The 26,575-nt window shown below is 34.9% G+C and overlaps 1 protein-coding gene across 1 annotated transcript in view; it reads left to right on the forward strand.

The window, feature by feature from the left end:
- Positions 1 to 25,625, forward strand: part of DHX15 (DEAH-box helicase 15) — a 54,478-nt gene extending 28,853 nt beyond the window's left edge. The window contains exons 6-14 of the mRNA XM_046656293.1: positions 2,482 to 2,649; positions 9,666 to 9,752; positions 11,010 to 11,159; positions 11,562 to 11,670; positions 12,184 to 12,375; positions 15,280 to 15,402; positions 20,724 to 20,914; positions 23,041 to 23,210; positions 24,423 to 25,625. Coding sequence (XP_046512249.1) covers positions 2,482 to 2,649; positions 9,666 to 9,752; positions 11,010 to 11,159; positions 11,562 to 11,670; positions 12,184 to 12,375; positions 15,280 to 15,402; positions 20,724 to 20,914; positions 23,041 to 23,210; positions 24,423 to 24,540 — 1,308 coding nt within the window. The 3' untranslated portion in view covers positions 24,541 to 25,625. The remainder of the gene's footprint in view (positions 1 to 2,481; positions 2,650 to 9,665; positions 9,753 to 11,009; positions 11,160 to 11,561; positions 11,671 to 12,183; positions 12,376 to 15,279; positions 15,403 to 20,723; positions 20,915 to 23,040; positions 23,211 to 24,422) is intronic.
- Positions 25,626 to 26,575: the final 950 nt, after the last annotated feature.

The raw sequence follows: 26,575 nt of genomic DNA on the forward strand, positions 1-26,575 counted from the left end.
TGGTTTTGAAATGTGTGCTGGGGGAGTTTCTTTCTTTCAGGAAAGTGTTCCTGTGGCTGTGAACTGGGTTTAAATGTGTCCTGTTAAATTTTTAAGTTCTCTTTAGATGACTAGTCTTGAATTTGAAGACCCGGAGAGAAGATAGCAGAGTACCTAAAGTGTTTTGTATCATTGATTGTGTTTAGTAGAACTGATTTAAAGATATGTAAAATATTATTCATCATGTCTGTGAACCTTTGTTATTTTTACTTGCTCAATTAAATGGTAGATTCTGGGAATTCACTACTCCTGTTGGCATATGAATAGCATCCATAAAATTTAGTTATCTCGTGAAATTTTAAAATTTTAGTATTATTGTTTTGACCATTTAAACAGTAGTCATCTGAGTTAATTTGGAAGTTGGAGAGACTAGTTTTATTTGGTGAGAGTTGGGAAAAATTTGACTTCTGGAAGGTTTTTTGTGTTATGTTAATGCGTGAACTCTGGACCTATGATTAAAATTAAATGTTGCCTAGTGGAAGTCCTTAGTAGAGCTATACTACTGAATTAGATAAGAATGATTATAATTGAAATATCAATTGTTTGTAAATAGATACTTGAAAATGTTGAAACCCTTCATTCTATAAACTGCACATTCTTTTATCTTTAATTTTGCTGAGTCAAATGACTTTTCTACATTGAGTTCAACCTCTTTAAATTATTAGGGTCCAAATTAATTTACTAACGTATTGGAGTTGAAAGTTTCTTCAAATCAGAAACTCGTGAACTCCTGTCTCACTTCTCAATATTGCTCATGACTAAGCTGATGGTTGCTTTGTGCTGATGCATGTCAGTGAGTTTCCTGGTCTTCTAAACTGACAGTGTTGATTTTATGGCAGTTTGGTAAATCTTAGGGAAAATTTTTGTTTCCGAGTTTTACAACTTAGTGTTTAGAACCTTGTTTATATGAAAACATTAGTGATGTGGAGATTTCCCCCCCTCTTTAGAGATATCTTTATATCCCATGCAGTAGTGATTTTATTTTAGCTCCATACGTGGTTAGCAGATTGGAGAGTCTAGTCCCAAGTAAAGTTGGTACCTTGTTAAAATTCTGGAGTATGCAAATGTATGATTTGGGGCACTTAGATTTTTCTAATAAGTGAAATCTGAATGTTTAGTGACTTCTGACCATACATTTTCTAGTCAGATATGTGGTTAAATTAACAAAATTGCAAATATTCTGAGTATTAGAGTTGGTTTTCCCTTATTTTTTTATTTTAGAAAAATCTAGTTTTGGATTTATATTTATGTCTTTTGGTTATTTGGAAGAGATCTCATTTTGTATTTGCATACCAGCAGGGGGCATTCTAATCTAGATACAGCATTTGAAAGCATTTTTTTTCTAAAAATATTTGTGTTAAATTTTTTTCTTTCTGTGAATAGGGTTCTTTCATTTTTTTTTTTTAAAGAAACTTTAGGTCTCAAAGGGAATTATTAAGATTGAATCCTTAATAGTAATTTTCTGTTACAATTTTTAAGATGTTATCTGTCATTGAAGAAAACTAGTATGTTTGAAATAAATGGAAAAAAATTTTTGTTCTTGAGTATCCAAGAACATTGTATTCTTTAACACGGAAACAAAGCGCTTTGACTTAACATTTCAAAGAGATTTATTCTAGTTTACCTGATAAACTTTTTCCTGTGTTTTTTTTAATCATTCTGTCTTTTGAATAAGAGATTATTTGTATTGATAAGGGTAGTTTCTGATTGGCTCTCTCTTTGGACAGGCTGCCAAGTCATTGTTTAACATAATTCTGAGTTTAACTGAATGAATGCTTCAGTAAAATTTAAAATATGTCCCCCTCTTCGTTTTTTAAGTCCCTTTGCCACACCCTAGAGCGTCCACATGCCTGTCTCTCCCACTTTCTCAATAGTCATTGTCCTCTCCTTAAACCTGGGTTTGAATGCAAATGCACTGAAGGAGTTTTCAGTGGTAGTGAAATTTTTGAAGGTGCTGTAAGATATTTGAGTCAACCTAGTTTTGAATATCTGTGTTGATAATGTAGAAGTGTTTGTCCTCAGCAGGCACAATGAAGCAAGTCTTCCATATAATTGTCTTTGTGATTTGTGACCTTAAGCCTAATTGGCTTATTTAAAATATCTGGCACATCAGTTTGTTTTAGATTCTGAAAATTGAAAAGGTTATGATTACAGTTAAATATTCCTGGGTGAGAAATTCCGATTTTAGTACACTTTAGAGAATTAATTGGGACACCCTACTCTAAAAAGAAAGATGTGGAATGCCAGTAAGGCTGTTGTATGTTTATTTGACTGCAGAAATCAAAGTTTCTTGGATTATTTTGAAAATCCAGATGAAATTTGCTAAATTAATTTTGATTACTAAATTGAAAATAAGCCACATAGAACTAGAAGTATGATAAATACTTAAAATATTTCAGTGTGTATTCGTTTTGTTTTCAGACTCAAACTTTTATTTTGTAGGAAATTGATGAAGCCTGTAAGAGAATAAAACGTGAGGTTGATGATTTGGGCCCGGAAGTTGGTGACATTAAAATCATTCCATTGTACTCTACACTCCCACCTCAGCAGCAGCAACGGATTTTTGAACCTCCGCCTCCAAAAAAGCAGAATGGAGCAATTGGAAGAAAGGTAGCATAGAAATATTCTCTGTAAACATTTCATTAATACTGAAAGAATTGTCTCTGAGATATCAAACTATATTGAATTAAAAAGGACTAAGTTAGAGGTGGTTGTGAACTGGATTGTACACTACAAAATAATCTGAATTTCAAAAGTAAATAGGAAAAAAGTGTGTTTTTGGTGGAGTTTTGTATATCTTTTGACCTTAGAGAAAGAGCAGGTGCTGCTTATGCCCCCATGGGAGGTCCCTCCTTAGCAAATGAGAGGTTGGTTTTGGTGGGTTAAGAAAAAGGAAGGATGGCTTAGTGCTGTCTGTCTTTCCATTAAATCACTTGGCAAAATCTAAGCACTTTTTTGTTCAGTGTCTTGGCGTCTGCCTAGAATTTCCTTGAAGACCCAGCAAATGTCATGTCTATTAGGTATGAAACGTTGACTGCACAAATGTCTGATTAAAAACGTGGGTTCCCAAGGGCTGGAACTGTGGATCCCTTTGTGGCTCCCTTTGGTGTGCCTGGTTGCAGGGAGGGAGGAAGGGTTTTTCAACCCGGTTTCTGGGTATTGTGTTGAGGGGATAGGAAAGGAGATCTGAATTCTAGTTTGGAACAGAGCAGCTGTGCTTTTATTTTTTAAGAGATGTAGGTTCTAATAGATTCTCTGAAAGTGATTGCATTTTTTTTAAAAAGGTCTGAAAACTACTAGAACAGTGGAGTCAAACTTGACTTTTTTAAAGCCCAGCCATTTATTAGGCAGTATAATAGCTGCATGTTAATTTTGCTAAGACTCTTAATCTCTGGTTTTAAAGTTTTCATTTTTTAAAGTGGATATAATTTATTACCTATCCCTGCTGGTCTAGTGGTTAAGATGCGGTGCTCTCACTGCTGCAGTCTGGTTTCATCTCCCAGTCAGGGAACCACACCGCCTGTCTGTTGGTTGTCATACTGTGGTGGCTGCATGTTGCTGTGATGCTCAAAGCTATGCTACCAGTATTTCAAATACCAGCAGGTTTCAGTGGAATTTCCAGACTAAGACAGACTGGAAAGAAGGGCTTGGCCACCCACTTCCAAAAAAATTGGCTATGCAAACCCTATGAATAGCAGTGGAGCAGTGTCTGGTATCGTGCCTGAAGGTGTGAAAGGGTGGTGCCAAAAAGACCTAGCAGACTTCTCCTGTGCTGTACACAGGGTCGCTAGGAGTCAGAGTCAACTTGACAGCATTAACAGCAATTTATTACCTTCGTCACCATGGGAGATGATTGTCAAGGATTAAGCTTGGTGGTGTATACAGAGTACTAACATCTGGAGCAAACTATGCTCTCATGGTAACCACCATGAATTTCTGGAGTTGATTCGTAGGAAAGAAGTCTTACCTGAAATGCTACTCACTTATGATTTGCTTGTCAAATTTGGAACCAGTTGCTTTTTTATTTCCATATTCAAGACCAACAGATTCAAAACTTCTTTTGCTATATTTTTTTCAATCTGTATACTAATAATATTTTTGATGGTGGTTGAAAAATTACAAATTATAAAGATATTTAACTATATCATGGCTAATTATTTCTTCACATGGTTTTGTAAAAGTTAAATGAACCAGATACGTTTTTCAAATTGAAAGAATTTTTGAATGGGTATACAATACCAGCCTAGTGGAATATAAATTAACAGGAGATTGATAGGGAAAAAATCAGCTTTTTAATTTTTCATAGATCAGCAAGAATAGTGTCTGTGACTTAAAAAATAGTCTGATCATAGCTTCATTATGCTGAACTTTCCAATCATTTTTGTCATTGTGCTATCTCTAGAACATGTTAAAACATTTTTCTCTTGTTACTTTATGTACATTGTGAACTTTGGAGGAAAACTTGGAGTTTAAATGATAACTTTAGTATATAGTTTGAAGTTGATTTATTGACTGAAAAGTACTTATTCTCTGGAGGTTTTAGCTTGATTCTGTATCAACAGATGTATAAAGTAATGTAGCTATTTCTTAAACATTTCTAAAGAGAAGTGAATGCATTTTCCAGGCAGAGTATTTAGTTTTTCTTGAAATCATGCATTTTGTTTATCTCCATTTGTTTTAATTTTAAAAGTGTTTTTATTTACCGTTGAGCAAAATTGGCATACAGCAAGATTTATCTTGTTTGTCTATCTTTTCATGTAGTTCTCTTCATTCCATTTTGAGTTACTTTGAGAAGTATTGGGCCTACATTTATTAAAACTTACTTTACATCTGAGCCCTTCTTTGTTCTGTTAACTTTTAGTGTTTTGGAAATTTGGGTTTAGTCTGGTGCCAGTCCAATACATGATACATTTTATAGAATCTACAACTTAAGCCCGTGGAGTAGAAATAGTTCTTGTTTTTAACTATTGCTTTTTGTGTTCTTGTAAATTCTAAGGATATTGAGAATTTTGTCTTACTGCAAAGAGTGGTTGAACAGCAGTTGGATGTATGTTTGATGGTGGCCACAGATTATGAGGGACCGTTGGGTTCCCCAAGGCTTGAGCTCACCTTGGGATCCCATTTTGAGCTTTTAATTCAGAATGAAAACTAAGGGTCACAATGCCTCTTCATCATCCATTGATGGTGTTTGATTTAGCTAACGCTATAGGACCTCTTGCTGGGAACTCATGTTATCTCTTGGCATGAGTCTGCTTCATTTTAGAGGTTGAGAAGAGCACTGTAATAGTCTCCCTGGATGATCTCATTGGAAGGGAGGGAGGGTTTCCTTGGCAATTGATGCATCATTCTCATTTTGAGGAAAAACACTTCGTTGAAGCGCAGCGTATTTAAGGGAAAATGAAAAATTTTTATAGAAGCCTAGTTTATAGAGGGGGATTCGCTTATCAAATCATGTATTTTTGATTCTGGGCTAGGAAGCTGCCTAGGAGGAGGTAGGAGCTCCCTCTGAAACCCTGAGATACCTGAAACACACTCTGGCCAAGCTCTGACTGGCATGCCAGATGAGCAGGTGACCATCAGACCCAGGGCCTGGCCCGCCCAGTTAGTGTGGGAGAGAGTATTGGTGGGATTGTGGGGAAGGAGGAAGGGTGAGAATTAAGGTGCATACAGGTTATGAGGGGAAGTGAGTGGATACTGGGACAGGAACAGGAAGAACTGGTATTCAATTGCTGTTTTCCTATTCCCTGTAAAAAATGCCACAACTTTGATAAAATTCTGTTTACCTCATAAAATAAAGGTTGAGGCCAGAGCTTGGTTCTTTCTTCTGTCCTGAATTCATTAAACATTATTGTGCCAGTTACTAGAATGGGACTTTCATTCAAGAGTAACTGTCACTGATATTCACAAATAATTTAAAATTACGTAGGAACACAGGGATTTACTCTCTGCTTCCAGTTATGTAAAACAAAGTACAATTTGATTCATTTTTTGTTGTTTACTTTGTTCTACTGTAAGGATAATAGCATAGAGTAGAATATAATAAGTATTGAAAGGTTTAGAACAAAGAGAATGTTTAATACAATTTTTTAAATTCCACCAAAATAATTATAGTTCTGCTTTACTCTATATTTTGGTACTTTCTGTAAGGTAGTGCTTTATTTATTATCTTAATTCTCATTGTATTTATTTATGCAAAACAATTTATAATTTCATTGTGGTAAAACTAACAAGAAAGCTTTTTGGTATTAAATTTTTTAAATGTAGGCTATATTAAAGGTAAAGATTTATGGGCACCTGGGGACTTAACTAGCATTCCTTTTACAAATAGTTACTTAGTTCCTTTTATGTGGACTTCTAACAGCGCTAATGGTGAACTATTTCAAGTTTTTAATGATCAAGAAAAGTTGCGAATGCAATCCATCTATTTATGTGAAGGTAGATATTTTTACCTGTTTTGATAATGCTTGCCGTTTATTCAAGGGTTTGACTTTAAGCTCAAGCAGTATTTTTGTATATGCATTCGGGTTTACTCATCAGTAAATCACTTCTGTGCATCTTTTGACTAAGGCTTATAATTGCTGTTTTGTAGATTTGGTGTTACTAAAATTCAGCAACTACTCTTTGATTTTATTTATTTTTCATTAAGTTTATCCATACAAATAACTGGTTTTTCTGTAGCTTATCTTACATTTTACTAGTTAACATGGCTCAGAGCATACTTTGCTTAGTGAAAAAAGAGAAATGGTCCTCGTGGAGATAATTGTGTAGTTTTAAAGAGAGACTTAATGATCCACTGTCTGAAGATAACTTAGTGTGGTGCTGCTGGGATGTTTACAAACAAATAAGTTAATGTTCTTACTGAGTTGGAGACCCACAGAGTTCCCTTGGGACTGAAATTCCAAACTAGTTTAACCTAAATGCATTATTGTGTCCAAATAGAATTCAAGTAGAGCAAATCAAGTACTCTGAGTTCTACTACTTTGAAATGGAATTATTGCAATAAATCAAAGTGGTTTTCATTAGAAGACATAGTATTGAAGGGGGAGGGGATAAATCTAGATGAAAGTTTACTCTTAGCACACTGAATTTAAAAAAGATAAAATTGGCAGCAGTGTCAAACTTTCTATCATAGGATTTATTCTTTATAGTATTTGGGGTTACTTACCTGGAATAGTTACTTGGTCAGTTAGGTTTGAACACTTTTTAAGGCTCTGACTACTTATTGCCAAGATATAGCCTAGAAAACTTATATATATTCCCATTGGTCATATATAAGTCCCTTGACAAATTCAGGATCACTTTGTGTTCTGACCAATTGCTAATAAGATCATGTGCCACTTAATTCTGGAACATACTTAGTTAGGGCTTGTCTCATCTCCACTGCTAAGGTTCCAGGGCAGTTAGATAACTTGTTATCATCTCATTTATTTGTCTTTTCTTTTGCATTTTGTGTGTGTGTGTGTTTCATTTAACCTTAGCTGGTATTATTTCTCCAGCTCTCGTGGTAGTCAGTAGAAGTACCTCCAGTGTTGTACAGTTGTTTACATGATTTTTAGTTTTAGAGTTTGGCTTTTAGATGGCAGTAGACTGTCAGTAATGACGTGGGACTTGCCAAATGGGCATAATCATCTGATTTTTAAACACTTGTGGAATCACAAATCCATATCTCCTTACAAGTATTGTATAATATGTCACACACACAAAACACATGTGCATCAAATCAAATTATTTTGTGGCGAAAAATTATTTTTAAATAATTATATAAGGAGCTGTAAACTTGGATCACATCAAAGTTTATCTCATTGCCTGTATTCTGTTCTAGAAGAAATATGTGAAATGTATTTTTTTCCAAAATAACTTTTTTTTTAAAGTAATTTCCTCCACTGTCCTAAATATCTATCCAGGATACAATAATTTTCACCCCAGAATTTCGGAAAACCAGGAGACCTCTTATATAATCACAGGCATGTAGTCAGTTCTGGATAGTTTATACGGCCTTTCCATATCCATTGTCTAATTTTATTTCTTAAAGCCCCCATCTTGCTAGACTAATAAGCAAGAGTTATAAAAGGAAATTGAAGTTTGGGATATTAAAACCTTTCCATCATTGCGTAACTACTTAGGTTTGGTTTTTAGCTCTACCACCCACCCCCAAATGCGTGGCTTCTTTCACTACAATACACTGACTTTCTGGAAGAATATTAAACTCACGTTATATTTATTCAAGTTCACTTGTCAATCTTATATACCTTGTTTATATTTGCTTTTGTTCTGATTATTGAATGTGCGGATCATCTAAATGTCCTGAAAAATGTACTTCAGTAATGTCAAGCCACCTCTGGTTTTCTTATCCATTTGCTAGTTAGCAGTCTTTTTAACTGACCATGCAAAAAGGAAGTATTTTGGTTTTAGACATGTAAATGATTCTAAAATATTACCCTGTTAGTGATTCTCTAGTAAAGTTTTTAAATAGGAGTCCTTTCATTTCTTATCTTTGCCTGTGACCATTCTCACCTGCATGCCCTTGTTTAAGCTGAATCTTCTCTTGCTCTTCCCTTCTCTCTTGTGGTTAGATCCCACCTTGCCTTCAGCAACTGTCCTAAATGCCATTTTCTCAGTAAGCTTTCCTTGTCTTTGCTGTGGAAGTAAACCTTTTTTAAATCTCACAGCACATCTTTGGTGTCATTTACTCTTTCTATCCATATCTAATCTTCCTTTACAAACTGTAAAAACTATAAGAGCAGACTCTATATCTGATTCATCATCTGTGTCAACTGCTTGCATATACAGGCATCTCCCTCTTAATGGCAATAATCTGTTCCTGAAAATCAGATGTTCTGGGTAAAAACACTAATGAAGACCGCATTTTCCTGTTTAAAAAAGGAAAAATTATGTAATATGTCATTCTTGAGCCCCTAACCAATTTCCTGAAACATCCTTTAAAATACAGTAAAACACCTACATTTAAAAAAGGTATCGTATTAATTTGTAAATGCTTTAAACATTTTTCCGTCAGTGAAAAGTTGAAATGATTCTCAACAGTTAGTTTATATGCAGTGACATAGTACATGTCATCCCCTTTGAGACTGCATACTTTCCAAAACATCTATATTTGATTCTGATGATCTGCCAGTTCTTCTTGGATTATAACTTGAGAATTTTTTTCCCCATGTGTCATTTTGTTTAAAATTTTGATTTTTGGTGATAAAAAATTTTCCTTTGTAAATATTGCCTGAAAAGATTGAACAATGTACGTGTTGTGTGGAGTTTGGTTGTTAACCAAGGAGTGTTCTATTAGGGAGACATCTGTAAGGTATGCCTTATATTGCTTCATTGATATTTTTCTTTTGATGTTATCCTTTTGTTTGAGGAATCAGAATGTAATGTGGTTGAGTGATAACCTGAAGTAAATAGCTTTTGTTGAAAAAGGAAGTTATGATGAAGTAAATGAAATATTGAATTCTTAAATGTTGTGTCTGTAAGGCATTGGCCACTGAAAATCAAACCTTATTTCTAGTTTAATTACTGGTTTGAAATTTTTTAGTGAAAGTTAGTGACTAATCTGATTGTCATTTGAATTTTACTTGACTTGTAATATAATTTGTATGCTGTTAATTTCTTAACAGGTAGTTGTATCAACTAACATTGCAGAGACGTCTTTGACAATAGATGGTGTGGTATTTGTGATTGATCCTGGATTTGCGAAACAAAAGGTATATATTTTAGTAGTTTAGTTGTATATTTTATAAATTATTGTTAGCTTAACAGTACTTACTGCCTACTCACTCAATGGCTGAAATTTAGATTTTGGAATTACTTTCCTTTTTTCTTGTGGTTCATTTTCTGACTTCTGTGATATGAGCCCTTTGTGATACAGCTGGCTCTCACATATTAAGCCCACGTTTAATGTTTCAGCCTAGGCTTTTTTCTTTTAAGCTTGCATTGGTTTCTTTGTTTCTGTGTAGTGATGGTGAGTGTTTTGGTTTGTATGTTCATTTAAAGAATATAGGGCTAGTAATAAGAGTACAAGATTGTCATCCCTGCAGATCAGTTATCCAACTAAATTAGAGTTTCTCTTACATACTAGGCATAGTATTTGAGAAAAGATAGTACATTAAGTGCTACTTTATCAATAGTGAATACCAAGCACTTTTGCCAAACGAAGTGACTACTCAATAAATACAGTACATGTTGTGTTATTCAAAGATCTTTGATTATATTTTTATAGGTATAATGGAGAGAATTTGTTATGCATAGTATTCATGTGGTTCTTTTAGTTTGTTTGCTTTCTTTTTTTTTTCCTTCCTCCTGAGGAAGATTCACCTTGAGCTAACTTCTGTTGCCAGTCTGCCTCTTTTTTCTTTTTTGTATGTGAGCTGCTGCCACAGCATGGCCGCTGACAGTTGGTGTAGGTCTATGCCCAGGAACCGAACCTGAGCCACCAAGGTGGAGCACACCAAACTTAATCACTAGGCCACCAGGGCTGACCCTAGTATTCATGATTTTTATGGCAAAATTTTCTTTAAACTGAAAGCGTGTAGCTGACTTCTGGACTAAGTTCAAAAGATTTTTGTTGTTGCCCAGTGAGAACATCAGGTGTTAAAATTGATAGGTTCTTTTCAGGCAGAAAGTCTTCAGCTCTGTCCACTATGTAAAAGCAAGATGAAGCTGGTATAACTGAAATTACTTAAAATTAGGAAGAGTAAAGATGATGTAAGCTGTCTGGATGTTGGATAAGAACTTTTTCATGTTAGCTTGAGTCTTTCAGAATGATAGAGTCAGAACACCTGAAAGAAAGTTAAGGCAAAAGGATGACGGGTTCTGTTTCTTTGGCAGCATGATTCGTAGCAGTCATCAATACCACTTTGTTTACTTGGGGATTATCTGTGAGCTTTGGCTACTTCTGTTAGATCACAGTTTTGTGTTTAGCAGAAGAAAGAATCATTCGTGTATTATTTCCATTCCAATAGGTGTACAATCCTCGAATCAGAGTTGAGTCCCTTTTGGTGACAGCTATTAGTAAAGCTTCAGCTCAACAAAGGGCTGGTCGAGCTGGACGTACCAGACCTGGGAAGTGCTTCAGACTTTACACAGAGAAAGCTTATAAAACAGAAATGCAGGTAAGAGGTTTTGCTGTACCCTTCTATGTGTTTGGAAGGTTAAGTTGAATTTGTTACCAGAAGAAAATTGCTTCATTTGCTTGATCTTGCCTTTGGCACCATAACCTCCTTAATTTTTCCCTGAGTGAGATTTACGGTGTAATCTACCAATACACTCTCTTCTTACAGTTCTGAGTTGAGGTGGACAGCAGCAGAAACACTTAGAACGCTATAAAGATAGTTCAAAGAAAGTGTCTGATTCCTTTTTAGTCCATTCCACAACTATTTTTCTCATCTGAGTCAGTGATGTAGAAGTAATGCCAAAGTAAATAGCTAAGGAGGCAGAGAACAGATATGTTTTATCCTCTGGAGCAAGAGGATTAAGGAATGTTTAACAGAACAAACAATTTTGTTTTTTCCTAGGATAACACCTATCCTGAGATTTTACGTTCTAATTTAGGATCAGTTGTGTTACAGTTGAAGAAACTTGGTATTGATGATTTGGTGCATTTTGATTTTATGGATCCACCAGGTATGAATTCTCAAAGCAGGTTTTATGAAATCTTTTAACCAAAATTGACTCTTTTTCTCTGCATCGTATTCATTTTATATATTAAGTACATTTTACCTCCTTCTTCCAGTATGCATCAAGATAAGTCCTGTGTGTTAGTGTTAAAACTAAAAGCTGACAATTATATGAGCAAATCCCCCCCCTCGAATAACTAAATTATTCTGGGAATTATTGACTGGGCATGAAAATTTCCTAATTTTGTTTTAGAAAAAAATTGTTGGTAAACACATTGTTGAGTTAACAGTTACTTAATTTACTTAGGAAGTTGACAGTTTTAACTACTATACAGGAAAATTTTGCAGTTTCATTTGATTCGTTGTTTGTTAGATCCCTGTGATTGAATTTGATGACAGTTTGAGTTCTGAGTTTAGTCTGCTGTAGCATGAAAAATGAGATTGCTAATAATAGTTTGTACTTTGTCACATTTTTGCTTGCTAAAGGCAGCTTGTCTAATAGATTGCCGTTTCCCCCCAGCTCCTGAAACTCTGATGAGAGCCCTAGAACTTTTGAATTATCTGGCTGCTTTAAATGATGATGGAGATCTGACTGAATTGGGATCCATGATGGCAGAGTTTCCTCTAGATCCACAGCTCGCTAAAATGGTTATTGCAAGTTGTGACTACAACTGTTCTAATGAGGTCCTATCTATTACTGCTATGTTGTCAGGTAATAGAGGGAAAGGAACTAAAAAAAGCCCCGCTCTTCAAAATTTGGGTGGACTTCACTTATGGTTTTGTTTTTTAGTATTTAGTATGATAGTGGATTTTATAGATGGTTTTAAGGAACTCATTTTGTTTTCTACATATCTTGTAAATAGCTTCATAATGGCATAGTATATCGAAAAGTAAAGTAAGTCATTGTGCGCAAAATAGAGTAAAAATATTGGCTCTCTTGAGTGCACACACAAATTGCGATAAGGGAAGAATAAGTCTGAACACAGTTGTAACTGAGTTCTTTGGAAGGTGCGTTGGTTTTGCAGTTTATTACTGAAAGTACGAGAAGAACTTTGTTCTAGTACTTGTCACTATTAAGTGAGCCTGAGAGAAACCCAAACTATCATTTAAAGTAGCTTTTTCTATATATATATGCATTACAGTGGCAAACAGATGAATTTCAAACTTAGTGTCAAATAAATAGAAGTAGTGTTTAATTTTAGGTTTAAAATGTAATCTGATGGTAATTCTTTTACAGTGGCAGAAAAACACTTGATAAAAGAAATAAACCTAATAGATAAAATTGCTTATTTTGAAAATTGAAAGCTAAACAAATTGAAATTAAGCTAAACAAGTAGTTCTGGTTTTAGTAGCAGTAAAATTTAATCCACAAATGAATTTTAAGTTGGAAATTAGATTTTCCAAAAAGAAGAAATATTGATGATATACAGAGGTACACTGATTATTACAGCCAAAAATAGAAGATGTCTTAAATTTTGACTGACCATCAGAGTGCTCTGTGATACCAGCTTCGGTACTGGAGAGAATTGACTTCCAATTGTAGAGTGATTTATTGGTCTTAATTATAATTTAATGCCTCAAATAATTCAGAATCTTTTGGAATTAAAGGATAAATTGAAAAAAGTTTCTAAATATAAAATTTTGGCTTAGTTTAGATGTATGGTATATTTTAATGGTGTGAATTTTTATTTAAGAACTAGCTAAAATGTTGTTTTTGCAGAGTTATGACTGATCAGACTCAGAGCAGATGGGCAGGGCAGTAGTGAATAATTTTAATTAAATTGTAGTCTCACTTGCGGAGGTGGTGGTAGGTTGTTGTCTGCCTTTCTTATGTATTGTTTTTGTTAGATTTTCCCTGTTGTACTTATCCCAAGATTTTAGTTTTTAGAGAAAATGTAGGGCAAGAGTTAACAGATTATTTGTGTATTTAGTTGTTATCTGCCCAGTTTTTATTCTTCCAGGTTCTCTTATCAGGCATACTATATAATTACCATTGTTTGAGTTTAGAATATTAGCCCTTTAAAAAACTGGTCATTGTGATGCAGTTGAAAATCTTGCAACTACATGTCTCATTTGTAACAGGAGTTCTGCAAAACATAGGGTTTACTGGTTGTCATTCTTAGCACATTAAGAGAATGAACATTTGTATGTAGCAGTCATTAAGCCTGACATTTGTGGGGGACAATGTTAAAGGGTGAGGACGAAGGCACGGAACAAAAACAGTTTGCTGAGGTTGTAATGCTTTGTTTTTCATTTAAATAGCTTCTGAAGTTTTCAGGTCCTGATATAAATAGTGCAAATCAGGGGCCTTATGGAGTGCTACTTATTCCCACTATTAACTCTGGTAGCTAGTTCACATTAACTTTCACAGCTTTGAGAGGTTTCTGTACTTTTATAAATTGCCTTGCTTCAATTACATTAAGCAAGACTTCTAAGATTTACTGTGATCGCGTGTCATTTTCTCTGTTTGGCTTCTTTGGCATCTTTTTAAAGGGGAAACTGTATGGGAAAGAGTAATTTGGTACTGTATTTGATCTCATTGTCGATTATTCCCATTATCTTCTTTCTGAACTGATAATTTACAATTTTTTTAATTGACAAGGTTTTAACAGCTTTAAAAATGTGTTGACAAAGTCCCAAGCTGTTAAGTATTTTTGTTTTCATATTGCTTTTATGACTATGGAATTGCTAAAGTGAATTAAGGAAAGTTGTATTTCAAAAAATGTAGTGCACCCTTTGTAACAACTTAAAGTTTTATGTGAATTAATATTGAGGCTCTAAACAAATACTGTAGTTACATATTTTGATGACCCTTGAAATAATGACTGTTTCAGACTAATTGTCAACTTTTTAAATATTGGATTTTGCTTTTATGTTCAGGTTTTGATTTAAATAATTTTTTTAAACTTGGGACTTTATTAATCTTTTTATTAAAATGCTGGAAAACTAGGCTGAATATTCCCAGCCTTTTTGAATTTTCTTAATTCAGAGGCGGTTTAACCTTCCACCACTACTGCTATCTTAAAACCCAAGATTTCATGATATATTTTATGTTACATATGCTTCTGCTCACCGGTGCTAATAGTGATACCCACCAGTTGGTAATAGCCACAGTACTAGGGGAAAAATTACAGTAGAATTGTGGCAGTAGACTGGTTAGAAAGTTGTTTTTAGCCCTGCAGTGGGCAAGTACAGCTTCATATCTTTCATAGCCATTCAGTGGATTCAGTGAATGGCGTTTTGAAAAATTACGTTTAGCTAAAAGCCTATTGACACCATAATTCTGGATATTGGTAGAGCTATCAGCACTGGTTTTTGAAATAAGTTGAGCTTTCTAGTATCTTGATGGCCTTCAGAATAGCTGTTTTGATGCCTACTTTTAGATCTAGTTAACATAATCAGGTACTCTGTAGCTTTGAAATCCTCTTGTCTTACAGATGTGGTTAGGTGTTGATGTACCAAATCAAGGTAGTAAACAGTCCAAGATGCAGTTGGAGGCCATCCTGCCCTGCCCTATGCTCTGTGAACTGACCTAGCTAGGCCTTGTTCCTCTATCTGTGAATGCGTGACTCATCGATATGGGCGTTTGTGTTGGGCCCATACCAACCTTGTTTAGTCCCACAGTGTTTTGTTCGCCCCACGGAGGCCAAGAAAGCTGCAGATGAGGCCAAGATGAGATTTGCCCACATAGATGGAGATCATCTGACACTGCTGAATGTCTACCACGCTTTTAAACAAAGTAAGTGTAAATTAGATTGAAGGCACTCTTTTGTCTAAATGTCACTTGCAGCACATAAAATGTTTTTTCATCTCACTTTCATTTATTATCTGTGACAACTTTACATTAGAAACCCAGAGGTACTTTTGGAAAAACTCCTGACTAGCATTCAACATAGAAATTGCTGATCTTTTTCAAAGTTGTTTGCTTTTATAATCAGGAAGGAAGCACTGATTATAGAAAGCTGGGTAATACAGGGTGATAAAAATGAAATACTTGTATAAAATTTACCACTAACATACAGATTTTGATTTACTTTCTTCTATTTATTTCCATATATTCAGCTTTGGTTTTTTTTGCTGAGGAAGATTCACCATGAGCTAACATCCGTGCTGGTCTTCCTCTACTTTTTACTATGTGGGCCACCAGCACAGCATGGCCACTAACAGCCATGTAGGTCCACTCCTGGGACCCAAACCCAGGGCTGCCGAAGTGGAGCGTGCTCAGCTTAATCACTAGGCCATAGGGGCTGCTCCATTCTGCATTTTTAATGACTAGTTTTGTATCGCTTATAGAATCATTACTGTATTATTTTACTAATAGCTCTTACATGAAAGTAAGACTGGGAAATAGAAAAATGGGCTACAGATTTGACTGTTCTCAGTCAGGCTACAAGTGGTCTGTAAACGTGGGGGGAAATTCAGCTCTACTTTTTCGTTCAAGAAATGCATTATTATTGAGAGGTAGCATTTTCTCACCTATAAAATTGGCAAAGGCTAAAGAAAAATAGTTCTTAGCTGTATAGGAGAGGGTTTAGGGAACAATCGTACACCAGAGGTGGGAATATAGATTCATGTTGTCTTTGTGAAAAGCAGTAGATTTTATGTTACCAAGAACCTTAAGAAATTCATACCCTTGAACCCAGAAATAATGTGTGAAATTATCTTTTAGTATTCTGTGAACACAGACATGATTAAGATTTCCTCCCAGCGTTATTTATGATTCTGAAAAACAAACAAAAAAAACCTACCTAAATGTCCACCAGTAGAAGGATGGCTCAGTGATTTATGCTACAGCCACATGATGAAATATTGTTCTAGCTTTAAATCATGTTTTCAGAGAATATTTAGTGACATGGAAAACATTTTCCAGTTACTTGAAAACAAGGAAACAAAGTAATAATCAGGTTATATGCTGTTGGAATGCACTGTTTATAAAAACAAGGCGAGAGCAAAACTTAAAAGAGAAAAAATGCAGAAATAACTGCAACAGGTTTTGAAAATGTTTGATTTCTACATGCCAGTAATTTGGATGATATGTAATCAAAGACTCATAGTCGCACATCATCACTCTTTACCAAAAATGTGGGGTTCTCAATCGTTCTGTTTGTGGTTTATGCTAAGAAGTAGTTATTTTCCTAACATCAACATTAAAATTTTTCACCCCTTATTTTATTTGTAACTCATTTTTATTATCTTCTAGAAATTCTGTTTACATTCCTAAAACAGTCTGCTGATTTTGGCACATCTCTGTTAGGGGTGAGGGTGAATTTGTTCATCTCAAGGTCCAAAAGTACTAGAGGGCCAGTATGTAGAACAAAGCATAGCAACCGAAGTACTGCACATGTATGTCATGCATATGAACCCTGGTATGAGTTTAGTAGAAGTGATGACTGTCAGGTAAAAAAAAAGTATGGAAGATTTCTCTGCCCAGGTCTAGCAGATTTGGGGCAGAAAAGGGAGGTAAATGAAAAGTGATTGAGAAACCAAGAGATGAAGGCCAGTACACAGTTTACTTCAGAGCATTTATTTTCTCTTTGTTTGTGGCTAACATATTGGTAATGCATGATGTTAATGACTTTATCCCTGAGAGGATAGGTCAATTCAAGAAATCTACTGTATTCCTGCTGTGTGCCAAACTGTACCATACCGGGTGGTACTGTGTGATCACCAGATGGATCACCTTTTAGCAGACTGATAACTGCTATAAAGGGAAGACCTTGAGAAGGAGCGGATTCCCATCCACCTTGGTTCTTAGAATCCTTTGTTATTATTAAGAGATCGTGGAAGTGAAAAGATTTCTAAAGGAGCAATTTTTTTTTTATTAATACTTTATTACTCTCTAAGACATTTTAATTCTTTAAAAATTAGGAGATTGTGTTATTTTGCCATTTAAGTTTTTGATAACTAAGTAGCACAGCATTGTATTTGGATTTCATAATTGTGCTGTGAAATGAAATTTAGAATTGGTATTTGAACTACGTGTTTTGATTTTAAATACAATTGTAAAATGCAATATTTGAAATTAATGGAATTTAAGATTTAAAAGTAAAATTACTAAATAATGCTTGTTCTTTATTCACATATTTGATAGTTGAGACCTTTCTGTTAAAATATTGAAGAGTAGATATCTACAAAAGGTTTAATCCTACCCCTTCTAAGTAGGACTAGCGGTTAGAGGGAGTGTTATGAGTTAGAGTGGTAGCATTCACTCACTAGTAGAGGAGCCTTTTCTACTAAATGCTCCTCACTGCCATAGGACTGGTAAGCTGTTGGTTGGTTTTAGACCTTTTGCTCTTTACATTTGTCTGAATAAGGTCAAAGGAAACAGAAGGACTGGACATTTGATAGAATTGTCCCCATTAATCAAAGGATTTAGCTTTTAATCACACACTGCCACCTTTTCAGATAAGGAGAGCCATTTAATACTAAGCTTCTAGACCTCCACATAATATTTGAACATTTCATGTCCATTTATTGAATTTAATGATTTTTAAATGATGCTGTGTTATTAATTGAGACACTAAGTATATTGAAAAAATAGAAGATGTATTTCAGATATTAGTCAAGAGAGTCTGTTTCATTAGAGAACAATGGTTGATTGCGTGGTAAACTTATCTTAATACTTAAGTAAACTTATCTTAATACTTAATACTAAAACTTATCTTAATACTGTTTGAGAAAGAAAACTAGATTTAAATTCTTTTGCAACACCTTAATTTCTGTGTGTGTATGTGTGATTTCACTCTGAAGTGGTTTGGTTTTAGATCTTAAGAGTAGTTTACTGTATTGGTGAGAAATACATAGCTAGAATTGTTTTAATCAAATGTTACCATGTTTAGAGTCTGTCCTTCCCATTTATCAAATTATTTCTCACAAATTTAGCTATACAGTAGAATCATCATCTATCATTTATCTTGACAACTTAAAATTGCCATTTTATTACTCTGTAGTGTATGAATTCTAAAAGTTTAGAACCTCAGAAACCTACATTCCAGATCAGTGCAAATCAACAACCCTTCTCAAAATTGCCCTTTTTTATCTTGGTTTCGAAATTTCCGTTGCCTTTCAGCTTGTTACAGAGCATCACCATAAGCAAAAATACCTCTAAAGCATACTTTCTTTCTGTTTATCTCCTGAAGATATTCAGTGCTTTTTTTTTTTGTCCCCCTTTTTTCTCCCCAAAGCCCCCCAGTATATAGTTGTGTATTTTTAGTTGTGGGTCCTTCCAGTTGTGGCATGTGGGATGCTGCCTGGGCATGGCCTGATGAGCGGTACCATGTCCTCGCCCAGGATTTGAACCAGCGAAACCCTGGGCCACCGAAGCAGAGCATGTGAACTTAATCACTTGGCCACGGGGCTGGCCCCCAGTGCTTTGTTTTAAATGTCAGTAAGTTCAGATGGTTACCTTTTATTTCTAGATAAAAATTAATTAATAAATTAATTAATGGATATTACAACATGTTAATTTTTCAGTTTAAACATCCATTTACTACCCCACCTACTTACCCACTGTTTCTGAGATGTGGCTGAATTTTGTAATGAGTGAATGTTTATTAATATATCTGTTGTTCCTCTGAAAAGCTATTAAGAAACTGTTATACATTTTAGTTGATAGAATCCTGAAACCAAGGGGAAAAGAATATACCAGGGGCCGGCCCCGTGGCCAAGTGGTTAAGTCCGTGCTCTCCGCTTTGGCGGCCCAGGGTTCGGATCCTGGGCGTGGACATGGCACCGCTCATTAGGCCATGTTGAGGTGGTGTCCCACATGCCACAGCTAGAAGATCCCACAACTAAAATATACAACTATGTACTGGGGGGTTTTGGGGGGGAAAGGGCCAGGAAAAAAAAAAAGATTGGCAACAGTTGTTAGCTCAGGTGCCAATCTTTAAAAAAAAAAAATTGCAAAGAATAATGTATATCACAGCTGGAGCAGGATCAACACAGTTCGACTTTTAAGGTTTTTTTTTTTTTACCCCCATTTCATGATAACCCTCTTAGGTTTATTTATCAAAAGGGGGACCTCCTTGTGACTGTCTTTGGGATATAAAGATGTCACTATAGTGCCAGCCTCGATGGTCTACTGGTTAAAAGTTCCTCATTCTCTGCCTTGGCAGCCCGGGTTCGCTTCCTGGTCCTGGTCAAGGAACCACACCACCTCTCTGTCAATTGCCATGCTTGCGGCAGCTCACATAGAAGAACTAGGAGGACTTAGAACTGGGATATACAACTGTGCACTGGGGCTTTGGGGGAAAGGAGGAAAAAAAGAAGATTGGCAACAGATGATAGCTCAGGGTGAAGCCTTGTCTGCAAAAAAAAAAAAAGTCACTGTATAATATTTTACATTATGCTACATTTTGAGCTCTTAGATGAGCAACACTAGGTTAGTTGGAAGCTTGTCAAAGATTCATCAGTGGAGAAGTACCCCTTTGATAATAAATACGTGTAATTCAGTTACTTGAAGTGCTTAGATATAAGCCTTGTTTATTAACATGTGGGTGGGCCTTCCTGATATCCTTGTAAAACTGTTATCACTTGTATTTTAAACCTTGATGGTCCATGGTTAAGAGACACGATCACAATAAAATTTTTAACACTTCAGGTTTAGGGTGCTCTAGCTGAGGAATAATTAAAGAAAAATACACAATAGTCATTTGAAATTCACTTTTATAACTTTTAAATTGTATTTGAAAATCTAAGCCTGTCTTTTCTTTGAAAATGAGAAAGACTTGGCATTTTACCAAATTCTCTCATCCCACCCCTGTGTGTTGTTGGAAACAACCAGGTGGATGTTCAGAGGGAAAATAATTCATTAAAAATAGTTTATTCAAATCATTGTCATCCCTTTGCCAAAATCCTTAGTGCTGTTTCTGATTTTGAGTTTCACTACGTATTTTTAGGAAAATTGATAATATTGTGATTCATTTATAAAAATGATATGAGTAAATTCCCTTTCTGGATTATTTTGCTTGCTGGTTATAATGATTTTCTTTTTAATTATATAATATTCCTATTTGGATGATTCATGTCCTCCCTTTTTTCCCCCTCCTTCCAACTTTGTAGATCATGAATCAGTTCAGTGGTGTTATGACAACTTCATTAACTACAGGTCCCTGATGTCAGCAGATAATGTACGCCAGCAGCTATCACGAATTATGGACAGATTTAATTTGCCTCGTCGAAGTACTGACTTTACAAGCAGGGACTATTATATTAATATAAGAAAAGCTTTGGTTACTGGGTATTTTATGCAGGTATGTGGATAATACAGGAATGTGTAATTAAATGTTTACGTGATATTGTTTGCTTTCTGATAGCCTTTTGAATCCCCTTAAACACAGGTCATTTTAGGACTGTCTATGAATATTGATCTTGAATGTTCTGTCCAGATTCTCAAGTGAACTAATATACTAAGAAATTTTATGTGCCTGATGAGTAACAAATTCCCTAAATATCGAAATTAGTAATCCAGTTAGGTAGAAATCAATTTTAGAATTACTTTTTTATTATTGGAGTGTTTTTTATACCAAATGGATATGGTAGCCATTTTTCCGGTGGAATTAGCAGCTGTTTCTTCAATGTAAATTTCAGCCCTTGACATTTTGATAATGTGTTAAAGAGTTCCTTTGAATCTAGATCTTCATTGGAGACATGTAATCGTAACAGAGTACTGAAAGAAATCAGTCGTCTGGGTGGATCCAGAAGTACAGTTTACTTTCCTCTTTATGTAGAAACCATTCACCCCAAATTCAAGTAATCAACTATATTTCATTACAGTGCTATAGGTGATCGTTGATATTTATAACTAAGACAGGTGTGCCACAAAAACCAAAAATGTCTTTTGAGTTAAGTAATAAAGATGAAAAATAATTTAAACTGTTTCATTTAGTTTTAAGTGTGTTGTATTGGAGGCTTTACAAACTGAAGTACAACTTGTCAGGTAAATTTAGTGAACATTTATTTTAAAAGGTTTAAAACAAATTATGTTTTGAAAAACTCAAATTTCTGGTGATAAAATTAGAAACAAATCATTCCATTACTTGAGATAGGGTTGATTTTAATTATCTTGTCTGTCTCTTGCTTGCTTGTTCGTTCGTTCTTCTGGCTATGTCTCCTAAGCAAGAGGTGGCCTGCCTTAAGGCCGGATGAGCTCAATAAATAGAATGGATCTAAATGCACTGAGTCAAAACACAAGTAGATTGGTGCATTGTCTGTCTTTGAAATCAAAGTAACAATAAGAATGTTTATTGTGGCATTTTATTGGAAGATCTTAAGCTTATTAGAGTTAGGTGAATAATAGAGTTAGACATGAGAATTCTTTTTCCAGAATCTTAACTGTATTCTCAATATTTATTTAGTATGTACTAGTGTACACTAGCTTCCTTTAGACGTGTTGTTAAATTTTCTTTTAATAATTCAAAAAGGATTCCCAAAGCCATAGTGAAGCATTATGGATTCCTGATTCTCTCTTAAGATAAAAATTTGTTAGAAACAGCGTATACAGTATGGTACCTGTCACCCAGTAGGTGCGTCGTAAATATTTATTAATTGAAATTGATTTTCTATTATTAATAATTATTCATTTCTTTTCACACATTCTTTATGCTACTGGAGTTCTAGAATTTGAAAGGACGTATAGTCATTTACTTCAGTATTTGTTAATGAAGTATTAGATGAGTGCCACCAAAGTGTTTGATTATAGATAGAAGAAATATAACCAAGAAGCACATGCACCTTCTCTGTCTTTTTTTCCTCATTCTTTTTCTTACTATCTTTTCTTTTTAGGTTACTTTTTGCTTCTCCTTTTTGCTCTCTTTATTTTTCTGTCTTAAAATGTGAATCTTCTCGTAGTTGTTCATCTACTACATAATTGTCCCTTGGTGCTAAAGAACCCCCTCTAGTTGGTGTAAGGCAGGGGAACGACCTGATAGTATGTATTAGGCTCTGTGGGCCCAGTAGGTCCCCAGTGAAACTACCAAACTGCCAGCTCTTAGAGCGTTAAAGCAGCCATGGACAAATGGGCATGCCTTTGTTCTAATAAAACTTGACTCATGGACACTGAAATTTGAATTTCATGTGATTTTTTACGTGTCAACAAATGTTTTTCTTTTGATCCCCCCCACCCCAATCATTTAAAGATGTATAAACAATTTTTGGCTGACAGGCCTTAACAAACACAGGCAGTGAGTTGGATTTGGCCTGTAGTAGTTTGCTGATCCCTGCTTTTATCAGGCAGTGATAAATAAGTGTAGCCATGGAATAAAAAGCAAAAGGTGAGGCCTGCCTGTTCCTAATTATGTAGGTAGCTTTATATCACTCTTTTGTTTTGGTAACTAGTACATCAGAAGCATTGTATTAATTTACTGAGTTTTGGTTTCAGGTGGCACATTTAGAACGAACAGGGCATTACTTAACTGTGAAAGATAACCAGGTGGTTCAGTTGCATCCCTCTACTGTTCTTGACCACAAGCCCGAATGGGTGCTTTATAATGAGTTTGTTCTTACAACAAAGAATTACATCCGGACGTGTACAGATATCAAGCCAGAATGGTAAGCAACACCTTTTTTGTTGTAATAGTTTTTGTTAACGTTTTGCTTAGAATGGAATCTGCTTTGTTATGGAAGTCCTGTCCTTCTTTTCACTCATAGGGGAAATTGGTGTTCCCACCAGTTAGGGATATATATTCCATTGTTAGAGGGCTTTGGATATGGTTGATCTCTTACACTCTTTGCTAAGAGGACAGTGAGATTGTTGGTATGGACATGGGCAGGATTTGGAGCCAAATATAAAGTTACAGTTGACTAGTACCAACAATGTCTTTGGAGCCATTCTCTTGCTGTTGTGATTAATTCAATTTTCCTGGTTCCAGAAGTCAGTCAGTCTTTGTATTTTATCTATGCCATTATAATTAACTCTCAACTATGTATTATTTATAAGTTGGTCCTTTAGGCACTAAGCAAGCATAAAAACTACGTCTCTTTGTATCAGCATATTTAATTTACAAAATGTAATCAGAATTGATTGTGTTATTTTAAGTAAACTTACTCCACCCCCCATTTGTGTGTGTGTGTGTGTGTCTGTGGTATGTGTTTGCCAGAGTCCATTCTAAACTTGTGATGGGAAACGTCATCCAAGAATGGTGGAACTGAAAGCACTTATTTTAGTTGATGTCACTTGCTATATATTGTGAGGCTTCTTTCCTACATTGCTTGATGACTTTGACACTTAAATTCTGTAGGACATTACCATTTTATCTTAAATGCTTTGTTGAGAAAAAATTGGATGGCTAAACTTTAAAAAAGATTGCAGTCAAGTCTATTCTTTGGGGTATAAAGTTATATTTATAGTTGTTAAAACTTTGAAAATGAGAAGGTCTTCATTTGAATACTAAGATGTTTCTTATGTAGAACCTGTTTTACTGTAACCTTGCAGGAGTTGGTCAGAATAATGTTCTAGAGCGAAGAAATGAATGACCTATGTTAATATCTTTATATTAACGTAAAGAAAGGGTTTTTTAAAGAATTTATCTTTTTTTTTCTTTTAAGTTTATGAAAAGTCCAACGTTGGAAAATTTACAGCTTACTAAAATAACGCATTTCTAAAAGTGATATAAGGATTAGGCATTTGTAATTTTAACATTGATTTGGATTCGTAGATTTGCCTTTGTTCATCAATATATTAATGAATAATGCCTATCCTATTAGCAACTCTAGTACTTTAATTAAATGTTAATTTGGTAATTTTTCCCCCCCTCTGGACAGGTTGGTGAAAATTGCCCCTCAATATTATGACATGAGCAATTTCCCACAGTGTGAAGCAAAGAGACAGTTGGACCGCATCATTGCCAAACTTCAATCCAAGGAATATTCACAGTACTGAATTCAATGCTTAGAACTGAAGTTATTCAGAGGACAGCTTTAAAAGATGAATGAACTCAAAAGTTCAAGTTGTGCTCTTCACGTTGGTTCAATAATGGCCTTTATTTGAAAGCTTTTTAATTTTTCTTTACAGTAAATATTCCATTCTGATTTCATAAATTAAACATTTATGCCTCCCTTTTGTGTTGACACTGTAGCTCATACTGGAAAAGTCGATCAATGTTTTGCAGTTTATTGAAAGTAGTTCTATATATAACAATGTTATAAGCATTTCTTTAGAAATGGTTGAAAATGCTTCTAAAATGTGATTATCGACCATGGTATGCATGATCGTTGTAATTGTTGACATTCCTTTTAGAAGTTGTGAAATGTTACAACTTGTGCTTATGTAGACACAATCTTCTGTCTCAGTACAGAGGCACTGACTTCAATAAAGTCTATTTATACTAATTTCGGCCAAAGCACTTTGATATCTTTGTTCTAGTCTCTGTAAGTATGGCTTCTCTGCGTAAGTGTGGGGTTTCTTTTTTTGTAAGTATAATGTGATTACATATTTAGCATCTTTCCACAAGGACCACTCCTCAGATAAAGTAGTCATTACAGCAGTGTTTTTAAGAACATAGCTTAGCAGTTTGTTAGGTTAATCAGGATGTGATTTAATGGGATAAAGTATATAGTTTTTATTCAAAATTGGATCCCAAAAAAACAATAATCAAAGGAGAGTTTTCTCTTCACCTTAAAGCTTATTTCATAAGGCTGATACTTTGTTATTTTGTTACCACGTTTTTAGTAGATCTTTTTGTTATACTTGGAGAAACCTTCTAAGCACTCTGGCCTCTGAAACAAATGTTTATTTGTATTAGATAGGGAATGAAATGATATTGTAGATCTTGGTCAGTTTTACTGAATTGTCAGTGTTGGATGTTTTAGGCAATGTTGAAAGTAATTAGTATGGTGTATTACAATGTGAATTTGACTTTCCATTTCCTGTAACAGGCAGTAGACAAGTTAACAACCTTTTCTTAACCACAAATGAAGTGCTTGGTGTGACTCATCAAAGGGTCTGTAATAAATCGCTTCCTTTCACTTGAAGACTAAATACTGTACTCATTTATGTCTGGACTCTCCTCTTCTCCCCCTTCCCCTTTAAAAACTAAATGTTAAAGGAAATGTGTAGGTGTGCCTAGTTGGAATTTAAGCATACTTTGAAACATATTTCTAGTATGTGGTTTAAGGGAGTTAATTGGGCAAATTGAGTTTTTCAGGCTACTGGGATACTTTTTAGTGTAGGTAGCTCTTGTTACTGAATGATGCCTAGTGGCTTGAAAGAGTTAATATACTTCTAAGTGCCTAATTTTGTTCCCATGGAATAATTTACATGCTGATATTTCAGATTACATTTAAGTTGGTTAAAATTTTATTGTACGTTAAGTATTGGCAAGGTTATCTGCTGGAATTTTTTTAGATTATGTTCAAGTCTAGGCAGTTGATCAGACTTCACTAAAAAGGCAGCTCTTGCCAAAGAAATATGCCGTCTGTCAAATTTATGCCACAAGCATACAGTTTGTAAATCAGTTGCATATCTTTATAATCTGACCATCTATCCAAGTTTAAATAGGTCTCAATCTAGTGTATGTATTGTTCAGTATTGTGCTCTTTTAAATGTGAAGATAGACCATTAGGTTTTCTTGTAGAGAAACTTAAGTTACAGAGCTCCTGATACGTGGAACAAAGTTTGGTATTTGGCAGAGTTTCTGGGAATGACAAGTGCTCTTTCCATCTTGTAAATGTTGAATGTGCATTGAGAGTGGCTCCGTGGAAAGAGTAGAGTGAGGTGAGTTTTTATTTCCTATTATTCCTACCCTAGTGTCGACAGTTTGAGGAGGCTGGCCACATCTGATCAAAGCTGAGAGTTTCTTAGTCATTGATGTTACTGACAAAGGTAGAGTTTTTAACACTTGTGTTTTCCAACCCCTTTCTTTTATAGATTTGGCAACTGAATACCAAAGTGGTTACAATTTCCCTTGTTTACATAG

Source organism: Equus quagga, chromosome 3, assembly GCF_021613505.1.
Source record: "Equus quagga isolate Etosha38 chromosome 3, UCLA_HA_Equagga_1.0, whole genome shotgun sequence".
Classification (NCBI taxonomy): Eukaryota; Metazoa; Chordata; class Mammalia; order Perissodactyla; family Equidae; genus Equus; species Equus quagga.